Genomic DNA, 15783 nt, shown 5'->3' with positions numbered 1-15783 from the left:
ACAAACTGGAAAAGGCTGAAAACCACTGCTCCAGTCTGACCTCTAAGATGCAGGCTATTGGGTATGCTTTGGTTCGTTCCTGTTTAAACAACAAAAACAGCAGAAAAAAATCCCATTTTGATTTACAGATGGAGGGAATGGAGGGAGTTGATGGAGGGAATTTGTTCTGATTTCTAACGACACATTTTGAAATAGCAGAATATCATGTAACAAATTATCCTAATCATCTAATGCTGCTACTACTAAACAAACCTTACCAGCCCCAAGGTGCAGGCTGGGTGCCGGCAGGCACAGAGGACGGGCTGCAGACCCGCTGGGGGAAGGAAATGGATTCCTTCCCTGAGACAAGTGAGGAGCTTGACTCCAGCACCGACACTGCAAGCCACCCTGACGTTTTGCAGCCCATCAGTCATGGTGCCAGAGCAGTCAGTGGTGTAACTAGGCCTCCCGATCCAGACTAAGAGTGCTCAGGTCCAAGGGGTGCTGGCAGGCAATAGGCAGAGAAATGTCACCTCACAGACAAGCTGTACGTCTTTACCAGCTACCAGTCTCCTCATGAGCTCCATTTAATTTAAAGCTGAACTTTAGCTATCTGTGCGGGTATAAAAATATGCAAGTTACCTCAGGATCTGCATAGTGTGGCCATGCATCTGTACATGCTGCCTCATTTTCCTCAGAGGTGGTGGTGGCGCTGCCTGGGGGGCGGTGGGCCCGGGAGGGGGGAGGCCGCCTCTGCAGGGTCCTGGCCCATGTCGGGGCTGACGGGCAGCACCGTCAGGAGCTGGCTTTTACTTGCCGCCTCCCCGGGGCTCTGCCCTCCAGGGAAAACCTGGCCAAAGAGGTGGGGTAGCCATCCCTGCTGCCTCAGGCCTCCCCTTGTGCAGGTGCCAGGGGGAGAGGAGCTGCGCTGCTCAAGCTCTCAGTCGTGTGGCTTTTCGCTTCGTGGCCCTGCTGCTTTCGCTTCTTTGGGAAGATTTGCTGAAGGAGCTGAACACCCCTTTCATTGCAGATTTCAAGGTCTGCTGAGAAAAAAGATGAGTGAAAACGATGGTTAAGCAGATGGTTTAAATTTTTGCATTGCCTTTCTCTGCGGTCTCTCTGTCAGCTTCTGTTCTGCCATTGAAAAGAGGGGAGGAAAATGAAACAGTGCTGCTTCCCTCTATGATGTTAAAGAAATGAAAAATGATTTGTTGGAAGTTCTTAAATCAACATCTTTTTTATCAGGAAAAAGAAGATATCTGGATTTTAGCAGGAAAGATGAAGAGTGATAAAAAACCTGCAGCTAGCTCAGCTTTTGGACACTGCAATGTTGAGAGACATACATTTAACTGGCTTTCTTTCTAGACTGAAGGTTTTGAATGTACAGCAGAAAAATGCATTGTCTCACCAAAATCAGCTACACTTTATTTCTTATGCCTACAAGGAGAGAAACTTGCTGGAGGGAGAAATACAGGCTTTTCGGCAAAGCTCTGTCCCATTTGGGTTTGCAGTTGGGCTACACTATCAGCCCCTTGGGCAATGGCAACTGCACAGCAATTGCCAGAGGCCATGTTTGCTTTTGGTGTAACTAGTCAGCCGATTTGGTGAATCTAATGCAACTGAAATGTACTGCAAGTTGGGTTTCAGGAGAAAGCTGCAGTAGCTGACCTCCACAGACTCAAGCTGGAGAAATACTGTGCTTCTAGCCGTTCTGGGCCACTAAGATAACTAAGATACCTCAGTGTGGCTAGTATCATTACTACAAAGGCATGAAACAGGGTTTTTCCGTTTGAGTGTGGTGATTAGAGTGGCAAAGAAGAGAGGCATTTAATAAGAATCAACATAAGGGACATTATTGGATGCTGTGAGACAGGTGGAACTTTTAGTTATCTCCAGATCGTTGCCTCAGGAAGCCCACTATGTCTAGCTCAGGCAGGACATCTCATCTCCACTGGGCCGTGCATGATCTACTTAGAGTGCTGCCCTTATCAGATGGCATTTTCCAGTTTGTTGGTAGAGCTAGCTCCTAGTGCCCTTTCTAGAAACCTTACACCAAAATGAGGGTTCCTTTGAACTAGGTTCCCTGCATGAAGATACAAATGCAAATATGTGGGAGTCATGCCTTTTTTTTTTTCCTGTGAGATTAAGGGGAAGAAGGACAACAAAAGGATTTTTCTCTGTCTTTGTAGGTGGAGGCACAGTGCAAGGGGTTGTTAATATAAACGGTCCAAACTGACAAAGGGCATTGCAGCACTGTCTCCTACTACATTAGCTATTAGCTTGTCTTTATCCCTTGAGTTATTTTTACTACACATAATTTGGTTACAGCTGTTTTGCTCCAGTGAAGCAGAGATTAAGTGGGAGGGCGTATTGAAACTGGACTTCCAGCCCCATCAGCAGTTCGTGCAGAATAAAAAAGAGAAATGGTGCTTCCTCTGCTGCGTGGATTAGAAATCTGCTAATGACTGTGCGGCTACTTGAGTCCTGACAGCATCTAGCTAGGGGGCCACCACTGGATAGGGAAAGCTCCTGGGAAATAAACCTCACGGAGAGGCTGCTGCAAATGACCTTCCGTTTTGTGGTTTTAAACTGACACAAAAAGGGCAGAAGTGGAGCACGTTTAGGCTTGTTTCAGAGTTAGGAAAGGGAAAACAATGATGTTCTCTCTGGATTGGTATTAATAATCTCTTCTGTGCCTCTGTGTTTCTGCCATTAATCTCACCACTGTGGTTTTGGCTAGATTGCACCTGGGAAATTATCGACTAATATGTGAACGACCTAAGGCAGAAAAGTAGTGGATGTGTTGGCACAGCCTTTTGCAGGCTGTGTGAGCTTGCTTGGTCTGTGCTCCGAGCTGCCCAGAGGCCTTGCAGCCATGCCGGTGCAGCACTGAGCTCAGCCAGACCTGTGTGTGGCTCAGCAGGGTTCACTGAAGCGGCCAAATGCAACATTCACTGGAGCTGCCCTGGGCGTGGGTAGCTTGGAGCATGACCTTGCACCTGCCGGGATAACACCCTGTAGATTATACTTAGTTTAGCTAATGCTTTCCAAAACTTGGTCAATTTAAGGCTACTGTCTGTACTGACTGGCCTGGAGTATTTTCCTTGGGATCTAAGGTATATTTCTATTTGCAGCAAAACTACAGAGCTGCATTATTCCTGATATAATCTGTAGGGGGATGAACTAAACCTATGATTTCACTGCTGCCTCTATTGTTGATCTTTCAATAAATACACTTCCACAGTAAGCGATGAGAACAATCCTCCCAGACTGTTCTATGCCAGAGATGTTGCTGCATTGAAAGAGGTCCCTGGGGTGTATAGGCAATTGCTGTCCCGTCTTATTACTTAACCCCATCAAACAGTGAAATCAGTCCCTTCAAGACTTGCCGCTTCTACCTTGAGAAACATCATGAGTCTCCAGTCTGAATACTGCCCTATCTTAGCTGGAATAGAAAGTTAGCTTTCCTCCTGAATTCTTTTTCAGGCATTTGAGTGAAGTAGATGTTAACAGAAAACAGGTGGCTTTAACCATCTAGGGTAAAATCCCCTCAGGTTTCAGTCACTGTAAGGCCATGATGCCACTGATTCTCAAGGTCACCATAAAATTCTTGGGGAGAAGCTGTTTAGGAAACACTTGAATTTCCTGTGTAAAAATGTTTAAACTCCACCTCCTGTTAAAAACCAATTTTAAGGCCTTTCATATGTGTTATTAGGGAGAACAAAAAAGCAACTAGACAACTGAGAAGCAGCCTTCCCCCAACCCCATAGCTAAACTAGGCTCCTTTATGTTGTCAGGGAGTTTATAGTGCTTGTTTGCCTCTTGATCTGAGTAGCTGCCTTGACCATTTTAATAGAGACGTCAAGGACTTAGCATTCACCTCAGCATTCAAATGTATTTATTTTACGGGTACTGCATTTGAGGAAGGACTCCAACTGTTGCCTCTCCTTTGGGCACAGGTTGCACAGAGAGCATGATCTTTGTGGTGCTGTGTTCCTGTAGTTGTTAGTTAAACCTTAAATTTAAAAACAAAATGAAATAACACACCCTTACCCCCCAACCCCCTCTATACCACCTTTTCTTTGTGGATGATATGGGGGGAAATACCTGGTTAATCTTGGCCCAGGGAAAAGCATGAAAAGTCTGTGAAGTTTGTGGATAAGCTGAATTGTTCTAAGTTGCTTTGGGAGCTTGGCGGGTCCTGAGCATGTGGTTCATCTGCTCTTCACTTCTGCTTTCCTCAGGAAATAAGTGCAGCAGCTAATCAGGTGATTCACAGTGGAAAGTTTAAAGAGCAGAGTGGAACTGCTGCATACACCAAGATGTCCAGTAGGACAGAAGCAGTGACGCTTATTTCTCTGCATGTGGTTATTGACTGCAACGGGAGCTGCTGAATCTAGGAGCCCAGGTATGTCAAGAGATATGCTGTGAAAACAAAAGGAACAGATTGTTAGCTGTTGAATGAAATTGCAGTATTATTTGCAACTCATTTGTTGTGGTATGATAATTTTCAAACAACTTAGGTTTCAGTCAAATTTCACCCTAAACTGCAGTACAAGGAGGAAAAAGGATCAGCAGTTTGCTTGTGTCCTTTAATCTAGAGATGATACTAGGATTGCAGATATAAGGGGTATATCTGTTGCTGCTGCTCATGGAGACTTGTTAGACTTGGTTTAACTGCATGTCCTTATCTAATGAGCTGTTGTTTTGAGATGATCAGAATTGCCCTGATCTTCTTCCTTTGAGTTTGTTACAACTATATTTTCCATGAGTGACCAGAAGCATTCTGTTTGCTCTTGAGATGGGCACATCACTTCACATCCAGGAGGACCACATCTCAAAAGCAAGTATAGCAATATCTCTGATACTCTCCTGCCTGCAGTAGGGGTATATACAAGTCAGAGAATAAACTGTTCCCAATTAGATATTTAGAAACTACTTTTTAAAATAGAAAAAAATGAAGAATGGGTACATGAGGGAGAACCTAAGTCAGTTTTATAGCTACTTTTGGATTGCATGGAGATGCTCTTCAAACAGAAATGAAAAGAAATGCAGTTAAGTGTTTGAAAATGATCTAATTCATGAGGTTGTACTGCAGAAATGCCTTGTCCAACTTCTCAAAAAGTAAAAGTATGCTTGGACAAATGAGGTACTAGTGTAAAGAAATGCATCTCCTTTGGTAGTAATAATGCCAAACCTTCTTGAAACAAGTTGAAATTATATTTGTATTGCTGAATAAGTAGGGGCTGTGTCCTACTGAGATGGGACTTGTTCACTGAACAGTATTCAGCCTTCTCTAAGCTGACAAGTGTTTTATACCCCCTCTGTTATTTGTATTTTGTCAGCTTTTTGTATTTCAAGGCACCAGCCAGGTTAGGCTCCTATTGTATAAAGCGCTGTGTCAGAATAGGAAGAGAGAATACTTTCCCCACAGGATTTACAATTGAATGGACCTGGCAAGGATGGGTAGGATATTTAATTTTGCAACATGTTTTAATTCATCACATTCCTTATATTGGAGAAGATAAATAGAGTGACATCAAAGTGTAAAAGTTTTTGGTGGTGTTTTCAGGTTTGCCTCATAAAATATGTCAAGTATGATCACTAGACATATAACTGATAGGTGTAGATAATTTAAGAAAGGCAGAGGGAGCTCAGGGAGGAAGAACCAAGGTGATTAGGATGGACAGAGGTTAAGAGAGTAGCAGATGGACAGCGTCTGGCACGTTGTTGGTTCTGAGGTACTGTAATTTCCTGTGAGCAGAGCGGTGTGAGCCACAAAGAGAGAGTTGGTGACTGAATTGGGAGAGAACTGGTATTCGTGAGATAACATGGTTCATGAAATAAACAAGCGATACCTTCTACTATTTGGATCTGTTCTGGCATCAGATAGCTTTCCTGGGGAGATAGCGGAATCCCTGTTATTAGCATGTAAAATGATTGACTGGCATGACTGTTTAATGAACAGATTTATTTATCTTGGCTGGCAAGGAAAGGAAGGGGGTACAAAGAGGTATCACACAGTGGATTTTTGGGGTGCTGTGAGCCTTATGTTTCTGATAGTCACCAGAATCCTGGGTTTTAATAGTGAAGAAAAGGCTATTAGGAGAAGGAATCCTTAATGCAGGTAGTCCTAGTACCAGGGGTCTGATATTTAGTCTAATATGCCTCTTGTTGTCTGGACAGTTGGAGTAAATAAGGAGGCAAATTGTAGTCCTCATTTTGCTTTCATGTACTTTTGGAGATTAAAGATTTCCATGTACGCTCAAATATCTGTCATTTTTTGCAGATACTTACCATAAAAAGTGGACCAAACTCTGAAATTTGGTATGAGACTTGATTGTGTTTTGGTCAACCATCTTGCTGTGAGACCCTTCTCTGATAACAAATTATTTTAAATGTTTAAGCAAACTTCTTGATCTTGATGCAGATTGGGATTTTGTAGCTGTATGGGATCATTCTTTGGACTGCTGGGGGAGTTAATCCCAGATAAATATAATTAAAATGTAATTTTAAAAATCATGCTCGTTCAGCCAGTAAGCTTTTAGTACCAGTATTTTTCTGTCCTTCTTCCAGCTTTGGTCAGGTCTTTCTTCCCTTTTGCATTACCAGTCTGAAAAGGCGTAGCCACATTGCAGTGTGATTTCACTCAACCTTAATTTAGAACAAAAGGGAAAATACATAAATAAGTTCCACTTCCTCTCCGTTACCTGACACTACTCTCTGAATGACAGCATCAGGTTTATTTGATATATTTTCACTTTCATGTCTTTTAAAATCTTTATAATTTAGGCTTTACTTTTTGTATCATTATGAGATTTATAACTTATCAAAACTGAAATAAGCTGTTAATTTACACTTAGGATCAGGACAAATGGTGGGATGTAGTAGAGAGCCAACATATAAGACCTTTTTAAAATATCTAAGATATCCTTAATACCAAAGATACTTGAATGCTAGACTCTGTGATATTGTGATTGGTCTAGAGGTATAATTATCCTCCAAGAGGAACAGAAAACACAAAGGATGTGGAAGTCTGAATGAAATTGTAGATGCAAGAAAAGGCTATTAGGAGCAGGAATATTTAAAGCAGATAGTGCAAGTGGAGACAACAGACTAATACTAGAGGACTGATATTTATTCTAATATACCTTTTGTAGTCTAGACACTTGAAGTAAATAAGGAGGCAAATCATAATCCTCATTTTGCTTTCATGTACTTCTGGAGATTAAAGATTTCCATGTACACTCAAATGTCTTATATAGTCTGTTACAATTAGGTCTTCATTAATGAAGTTGTGTGTGCATATCTGGTTTTAATAGTTTCTGTGGAGAGGGGAAGAATTTTTTCATTACATAGATCCATAGAGTGAGACGTTTTTGAGTGACCAGCCCTGCTTGCCTTGGCTGTGCCACCAGCAAGAAAGGCCTGCTAAGTAAATTACGAATACAAGGAGAGAAAATTGGTAATCACATTTGCAGTGCCATTCAGTGCAGTGCTGTTCCAGCAGTGAGGTTGATTGATTGGTCAGTCACTGACCTTCTGAGGCCAGTGTAAGCACTTCAGTTCCCCTCTCCATGCCTGTTTCACCATCTGTAAAATGCCTCTGTAAAGGGTTTTGGGCTTCTCTATACAAATGACCAAGGGGAATGTAGGCACTGGGAGTGAGTTGCTTGCTACTTAGCATTGATTTAGGCTCAGCAGAGTAGCTTCCAAGGTGAGAGATTTCCCTTAGAAAGACAACGATGCTATTTGGGATGTGAGAGCAGCCTCATTGAAAAAGGAACTCTGACCTATGCTCACTGAAGCCCCTAGAACAGCACCCAGGCTTTCTTAACACACTGTATAGCTTCACAATGAGTCAAGTGGGCTGAAATCCCATACCAGGGTTAAGTATAACATATGACAAATGTAACTCCCACACAGTCATGAGGAACAGTCTTCCTGTTTACTCTCTGCAGTCAGTCATCACACTTTTTCTGCTCACAGGGCTGTGTTGTCTTAACACAGATAATTAGGGAAAACAACATCAGTGAAACACAAAATGTTGTTGAGGCAGGAAGTTCCAGATTGACATCCCTGGAGACTGATCAAAATTTCATAGCTGTTCATCTCCCAGCAAAGGACAGAGTATGGGCTGTGGTAGAATAAGTTACCTTCTGTGGTGTGAAGGATCAACATTTGCATCCAAGCGTAGGTGTCGGCTGGGACCATCAGCTTGCTGCAGGTGCTGTGGTGCACAGTGACAAGATAACGTCACCCTCTTCACCTCTGCAGTATGGTGCTACTGCATGAGTGTGGAAGTGAAACTGGTTCATCTGGCTCAGAGTGGGCAGGATGCAAGAAGTAGGCAAGCTGCATAACTGATGGGTGGCAAAGGAAGAGAATCCCAAATATAGCAGTAGTGTTGGCTCATAATTTCTAAACAAGGTGTTTTGTGTTTTTTTGGTTGTTTTTTTTAAATGTATTTTAAATGGTGGATGTATTGGTAGTGCAGGAGATCTGACTCAGTTTTTAGTTACATTTGCTTTTTGGCATTTTTATTGACAAGCTAGAATGGCAATCAAAGAGACACTGTAGGGAAGGAACCTATTTCCTAGAAATGGAGGTACATTGGTGTTTTACTTTGAGGGAGTGTAACAATGTGTTAAAGATTCTTCTAGGCTCTAGAAGACAATGTATTTGCTAAGTAAAGTGATGAGCTACGTTCATCTTGGTGACAAGTCCCCAACTGCCTGCCCACACTATGATAATTTATATGTGTCATATTTTGAGTAGTGAGATGATGTCCCAGACACCAGTAAGCATACAGCTGATTTTGATGGAAACTGGAGAAGCCTGATTTCCATTGGTGTTAAGTGTTGTCATTATGCAGGCTGTGGGTAGCAGGGTGAGCTCACAGAATGCTATGGCAAAAGAGTAGAGTTGCTGTGGACTCAAGGCTGTGTCAGTGACCTCCCAGAAGACTATGAATAAAAACAGGGCTAGAAAGGAGAGGACTTGGAGTTGAGATGAGGATACCAGGAGGATTCCTCTACCTGGAGTGCAAGATGGACCCATTGTAGATTCAATTTGATGGAAATGAGGCTGCTAGAAGCACCTTGCTCCTTCCTTGAGGCATATTGATTTCAGTTTACAGGATCAGCAAAACAGGTAATGTTGTAGTGAAAATACATACCTCTTGTACAGAGCTGTACATCTGCAGGATAGAAAAGCTGAATGTTGCTGCCTGTTTGGGCCAGCACATCCATGTGTGGATTCCTTGGCTTTTCCACACAACTCCTGTTCCAGCCAGTGCTTCAACTCCACTCTAGGTGGCGAATGCATCAGAGATGTGCAGCTTAGTTTAGCATCTACTCTCAAAGAAATTTGCAACCTGGCTCTTCGGTAGTGCTCTTCTGTTGCAGATCTGATGATGGTTTTACTTGTTTTACAATTGGGGTGACAAGTACAGGGAGAGGATCTGCCTCAGTGGCAAAGCTGGGGCTGGAATCTGGATTTTCTGCATAGTTTACCAGTTTGTCCTGCCAAAGCCTAGATGAGTTGTGTAGCATACGCACATGTGTCTCATGGGAGAGAGGTTGTTCATGTGATTGCAAGGTGCTAATGCTGTTGTCCAGGAGCAGACTACTTTGCCATCAGAGTTGGAGAAGAGTCAGTGGCTGCCAGCATTTCCATACTTCTAAACTCAACTCCAGTAGTTAAGACTGTCAGTGTTTAGGCTCATGGGACAGTTGACTGGTAAGAGATGTTGCCAACTGTAAATAGCACAGGATCTTTAATTTCAGGTCTCATTTCAGCATGGAGAATGCAGCTGAACTGACATGGCAGTGGGAGGATTCACCTGGCAAAGCAGGACAGCAAGAGCAAAGCCTTGATGATGGAGACAAAACAGAAGTGCCAGAACAGCCTGCACCCAACAAGGACAAGCCACCCCAGAGCAATACCCTCCAGTGGGAGACCCTAGGCAGACAGTTTGTAGAGTATGAGCAGATGGCTCCGTTTCTCATCCCAGAGGAGCAACAGAGAAGGCTGCTGGACTTTCTTCCCTTCTTCTTAAAGGTTTGTTCTCCTTTTGCCTTTGGTGCAGATGCTAAAGATGTAAATTTAGAGGTCCTGTTGCTGTATCCATTCTGTGGTCACCCTAACTGCCGGTGGAGTTAATTGGAGCATGATCCCTTTGTCTAGGTGATAATTACTTTTATTCCATTGGGAGCCTGGGGAAACAGTTTCTTGTCCTCCTTTCATCTAACTAACCTGCTATGTTAGCATGAGAAAAGTATATGGAGGGCATGACAAAAGTATATGGGGGAGCACTGCTTTACTTTCATGAATGGTTAAATTCTATTCTTGGAGTTAAGGGACATGTTAATGAGACAGGCATGATTCAAAGTGAGTACTCTGTGAAGAGGTCACTTCATGTCTGCCTCATCTATTTTATTACTTAGTGGGGGGCTGAGCACAGTTTCAGTCTGGGAAAATGTGGTTGTGCCGTACAGCCAGCTAGGGGAAATGCAGGGTTACAGTCTAAAGATGGAATTTTTGGGTTAATGACAGTGCTGATGTCTAATTTTAGTGCTTGAGAGAGGAGTTGTGTTATAGACAAGGAAACTGTGGCATGAGGAGAGGAAGGTCATACTGTGGGTGAGGGACACAGCTGAGAACTAGAACAGTTTAATTAACACCCATGCCCTCAAGCTTCCATCAGCCAACAATTTCTGAGACGGTCATATTGAAAGATGAAACTGGAAGAGCTCTGTAATGGATGGAAGCCTTATGGGTTGGTTTTGTTTGTTAGAGTGTGTGACAGGGAACTCTTTGAGTGGACCATACAGCAACAGAATGGCAGAGCTTATACACAGAGGAGCAAAAAACCTGGCCTATCTTTAAATGTACTGTGGCCATGTTGTAATACAGAAGAATTGGTTTTCTCTTGAATTACCTTGCATATTTATGGGTATGGAATCTGCGTTTTTAAACTCTCTTACTATGCAAATCCTTCAGAAAGAAAACAAAAGCTTCTTTTTGGTAAAACCCTATTTTAATGATGGCATATTTCAGCCATCTGTTCTTGTGAGATTTCAGTGTTCTCGAGTGACCAAACTCAGATCCGTCTGTTCCCCACCTAGCTGAGCTGGTTTTCTAAAAAGAAGTCAGTGGGTAGGTGAGGAAAAAAAAAAAGTTAATGGCATGGTCACTCTTGTTTATATGGAAGCATTGTGGGACATAAAAAGTGATACTCTGTAGTGAGAGGGACATTTTGAACTACACGTGCAGGGAAATCACTATGCGCAGGGCTATCAAATCTTTGGTGTCTATGACAGTAAAGCAGGAATAATTTCCATATAGTAATACATATTTCGTTCAGCTGGATGGAGCATGAACCTGTGAAGTTTGTAAGTTCTGGTGCGGAGCAGGACTTTGAAATCAGTGTAGATGCTGGTGTCAGCTAGCAGCACTGAAGCAGGTCTCTCATTGGCGTCAGAGTGATGCAAACAATTGAGTTGCAGGTAGGATCTGGTGATGCCTATGGTGAAGAGTTTGCTGTGTTTGAGTACAAGCTTGCCCGGGTCCAAGGCACTGCAGACAAAATGAATGGAAGGGTCTGCAAAGGCAGTGAGTGGATAGCCTGGAGTCTCAGAAGCAACCTTCTCATTTAATCTCTCGCATTTAATTCCTGCAGATATTTTATGATTACTGAACAAAGCTTTCACTTTTCACCACTTCTCTCAACTTCTGGATTTGTTTGCATAGAAGAGTGTCCCTTCTGGACTGAAGGCTATATTTGAGCAGAAGAGCTGTTGCTCTGCGTACGTGCCTGTCACTGGAAATGAATCTCTGTCTGCATATGGCACTACATGTGCTGGGGCAGACTTGGCTCTCTTGGGAGCTCACCACTGCTTTATCAGCTCACAAAAATTCTGGCTTTGCAAAGGGCCAGCGCTCCTTCTTCAGCCTTCAAAGCATGCTCTTCAAAGTCAGATCACGACTGATAATCTGACAGTTTTCTGTAGAGGACCACCTTCTTATTCCATGGACCTGCTTTTTAAATGGCATGCTGAAAATTTCACTGTTCTTTTTCTGAGACAGCACAGCAACAAGATACAACCTTTTTGCTTGGAGCAAGAGCCATCTATTCTGCTTTTCCTAGAGCTGTTTTCAGGCCTCCTGTCTTCCTTCCTCTTGAAGTTCCATCTAAAACATACATCCTTAATGCTTTAAGGGTATAAATTCATCCCAACAAAGATAGGCTTTGCTGTTGTCTCTCTGAAGTGCTCCCTCCCTCTCTTGCAAGCAATGAATTGCAGGTTTTATGTGAAATTCTTCTGCTGAGGTTTTCCTGCCTCAAATTTACAATGAAATTGAAATTCTCAGATCTCAAGGTTTCTGAGTTCTGTTGTGGCTTTAGTTTTTGAATACCGTATCATGAACATGAAGTAAGCAAGTCTTGGTGAGATGAGATTATATAGAACAACTTCAGATTTGCTGATCATTAACTGACTATGAATAGCAAGAATGCCTTCCATGTGAAGGTCATTTTTTGGACTGAGGAAGTTGTTGTTACTGAACAAAGGTGATGAAAGCTATAAAATCTAGATGTTTTAGGAATTAAAAATGGAACAGCAAAGCAGGAAATTGATTGTTTATCATGACACATGAGAAATAAACTTTAGTTCCAGTTGTCAAAGGACAGCTATTCCACAGGAGGCAAGCTAAGTATTGCTGAGGGAATGGCAATGTGCATATGTGTACCCATCATGTGTTTCCCTTCTGTAGAGCTGAACTTCACATGTTTTAAGTTTGTAGAAAGTGATTTCCTGAATTGCAGTAATGCTCGCAAAGAGAGGATTTTAAATTCTTAAAGGATATTTTGGCTACAGAATATATTCAGAACGGACATGTGAATTTCTCACTAGCTTAACACTTCATTTTGTGCTCTAAGAGAGAGAAATTCTTCCTTCACTTTTCTCAGATATGTTAGTGGAGCTTTGCAGTACTTTGTAGGCATTTAGGTTCAGATGTGTGGCTAGAGCATTTTGGCCTTGCATCATTGATTTAGGAGTACTTTGTGGACGATATAGCCCTTTAGCTTTGAGTCATCATGTCCTTCCCCATATGACTTTTACTCCCTTCATGTACCAGCCTTCTGCTTTGTGCTAAGCCCCTGGGCTGGCCTGGGGAAACACATCTCAGTTTGAGTTGCACGCTATGAAGTTCTTAGAGAAACTACCTTGCTTCCTTCTGTTTAACAGGGGACTCTGCATAAATCCTCACCCTCCTTGGAGGATTTTCATCTCTTGCTTTTCCTTTCCTGTTTGATCACACAGATGCCAGTCCATCTCTATCTTTTTGTCTTAGAGTGATTTAGCTTTTACTCAGTTGGCTGGAGAGAGAGGGCACTAACCAGGAGCCACCTGGGGTGTGGAGACTCATTACTCACTGATACTCCTTGATGTAGAAGGAAAAGGTGTAGGAGGAAAATGTTAGCTTGTGATTCAGGCCTAGGCTGGGAGTCATTTTAATCTGCCCTCTGTATCTTCCCTTTGGTGCCTTAGAAAGTAGCAGAATGTTCTATTAAATGGCTGGCTTTTGAGCTAGTATCTCTCCATGAAGCAGTGAGTAGGAAGGACAGATGGTGACAGCAGACACAGGGAACTTGTGGTGGAGCCTTAAACACGTAGAAACAGGCTGAAGAGGAAGAAGGAAAATCAGATTACACTGAGACCGTATTATTTGAGTTTCCCTTGAAGGCAGATGTCCTGGAATGAAGTCAGGTTGATATTCTTACAGCTACAGATCTTTTATAGGCTCAAAGATGAATACGGAACTGATTAGGTCTGGTCTTAAAGGAGAGCGTATTCTAGCAGTTAGTGTCTGACCCACAGATAGAGCAAGTATAAACTGAAATCGGAACATTAGTGGCCTGGTCTGTAGTGAGATGGACTAGCTAAATATTTGCACAATGGTAGTAGCATTGCTATGGACCTTTGATTACTGCTCTCTGCTGCATATGGTCTGAACTTCTGAAATTTACCCTGCTCTTTCTGTTAGCAGAGTGACTATAAGAAGTCCTTTGTGAAGTGTTCAGAGGATGTTCATCTTTGAGGCAGAGGGGCAGGAATCTATCACTGCTTTCTTCTGAAAAGTGTATAGCTTAATGACAAATATTGTATATTCTTAAGGTGCTGTGGGTTTCCTGTCATATTTGCCCAACTTGCTTCTGTTCTTTACAGATCTTCCCTCACTTCTGCATCAGAAGTAGAGCCATCATTGGACCTTGCTTTTGCAATTGAGGGTCTCTGAAAATCATTTATGATCAAAATCTGAAAAAACTAGCTTGTTTATTTTAATATTGTTGATTGATTGAAAATTAATTGATAGTCACACTGTGTGATTGCATTTCACTCTTTTGTGGCCCAGCAAAAAAGAGTTGGGTGCAGTTCTACAGGTCAATGCAGTAAAATGAAGTAAAAAGTAGGTGCTTGCCTGATTGCCAACAGATGACTGGCACCTTGGGGAAAGAAATAGCTTGTCTGCAAGCTGCCGTCAGGAAAGAAAGAACAAGTAATTGAAAGCAATGGTAGGGAAGGAAATAATGTTTGTAGAGCATCTTCTTTCACAAAGAGTTGTACTGATTTCTTGGCAGAGAGTATTATGGGGCGTCTGCTCCAAATTTTTTTAGGAGAACAGATGTCATTATTTTTGTTACCTTCCTTTCATCATCTAGCCTTACAGCTTGATTTTCCTGAGCTTTTAGAAGAAGGAAGCTTTTGTAAAGAAAGTTTTCAAGGTTGCTGGGGACAGAGGTGTCTCAGCCTGGTATTTAGAGGTGAATGCTGCACTATTGCTAATATACTGATGTGTGTAGCCTTGGGTGTTCTATATAAAAGTAATGGTACCTGATTCTCAGAGGCCAGTTGGGTGTGGTAGTATTAGTCTACTGGAATATTTTTTTACTGCTTTTGATTTTTTTTTCTCCCTAAAGCCAAGATGAAGAAATATTTGAAAGGGGATCTGTTTGTCAGACTCACTGCAGTGAATCATCAACTCTTGCTGTTGTTCTTCTTGTCAGTTTTGCATTGAATTGCTTGTCCATTCTTGAACAAGTAGTTTATAAACTTATTTATAAATTGTTTATAAACTTCTCTATAAATTTGTTTTCCTTGCCTAGCTATGCATTTAGGACTATACCTTCCTATTTAAGGGTACTTATTGTAGCATAGGAAATGTTTAGAAATCCTGATCTGGTAAACCTTCACTGTCATCAGCTCAGCATTTTAGAAGTGCATCTTTTCCTATATTAGCACTGATTTGTACTCATGGTGTAAGATAGCTTGTAATGTTGTAAATTCCTAGGCAGACAGCGTTGTCACTGCAGGCTTGGCAGCCTACATCTTAACCTCATAGGCAGATGGGTTAGGCAACTCATATTGCTGCAAAATCACATCTAGTGCCTTTTGGGATAGAATATTTCTGTTTTTTCAGCTCCTTTCCCTATGTTTTCTTTTATTTCCTTAGTTTGCAAGAAAGATTATTTCTGTCCTGCAAGAAGGGCTGATTTTATGAGCCTTACTTTCCTCCAAATAGAGAGTAGAATTGAAAGGCAGAAATTTCATGAATATATTAAGAAAAAAAACTAACAGCCCCCAACCCCAAACTAAAAAGAAAAAAAAGTTAAAGGATTTTGCTTGTTTGTTCATTCTGTGATTTTTATAAATTTATTGACTTGAAAGAAATAGTTCAGTTTCAGGTGAATCTTGGCCAGTATACTGCTACTTGGGAACAGTAGTCCTGTATTACCGT

General features: G+C 42.0%; 1 protein-coding gene across 1 annotated transcript in view; it reads left to right on the top strand.

Annotated features, from left to right (window-relative positions):
* The first annotated feature begins 9780 nt into the window (after window positions 1-9780).
* Window positions 9781-15783, top strand: part of WDFY4 (WDFY family member 4) — a 135849-nt gene continuing 129846 nt past the window's right edge. Inside the window, exon 1 of the mRNA XM_009888816.1 lies at window positions 9781-10041. Within this exon, the coding sequence (XP_009887118.1) occupies window positions 9781-10041 (261 nt within the window). The remainder of the gene's footprint in view (window positions 10042-15783) is intronic.

The sequence above is a fragment of the Charadrius vociferus genome, unplaced genomic scaffold (assembly GCF_000708025.1).
Source record: "Charadrius vociferus isolate BGI_N301 unplaced genomic scaffold, ASM70802v2 scaffold436, whole genome shotgun sequence".
Classification (NCBI taxonomy): Eukaryota; Metazoa; Chordata; class Aves; order Charadriiformes; family Charadriidae; genus Charadrius; species Charadrius vociferus.
Note: the sequence above shows the minus strand (reverse complement) of the source record. Positions and strands in the feature narration are given on the sequence as shown.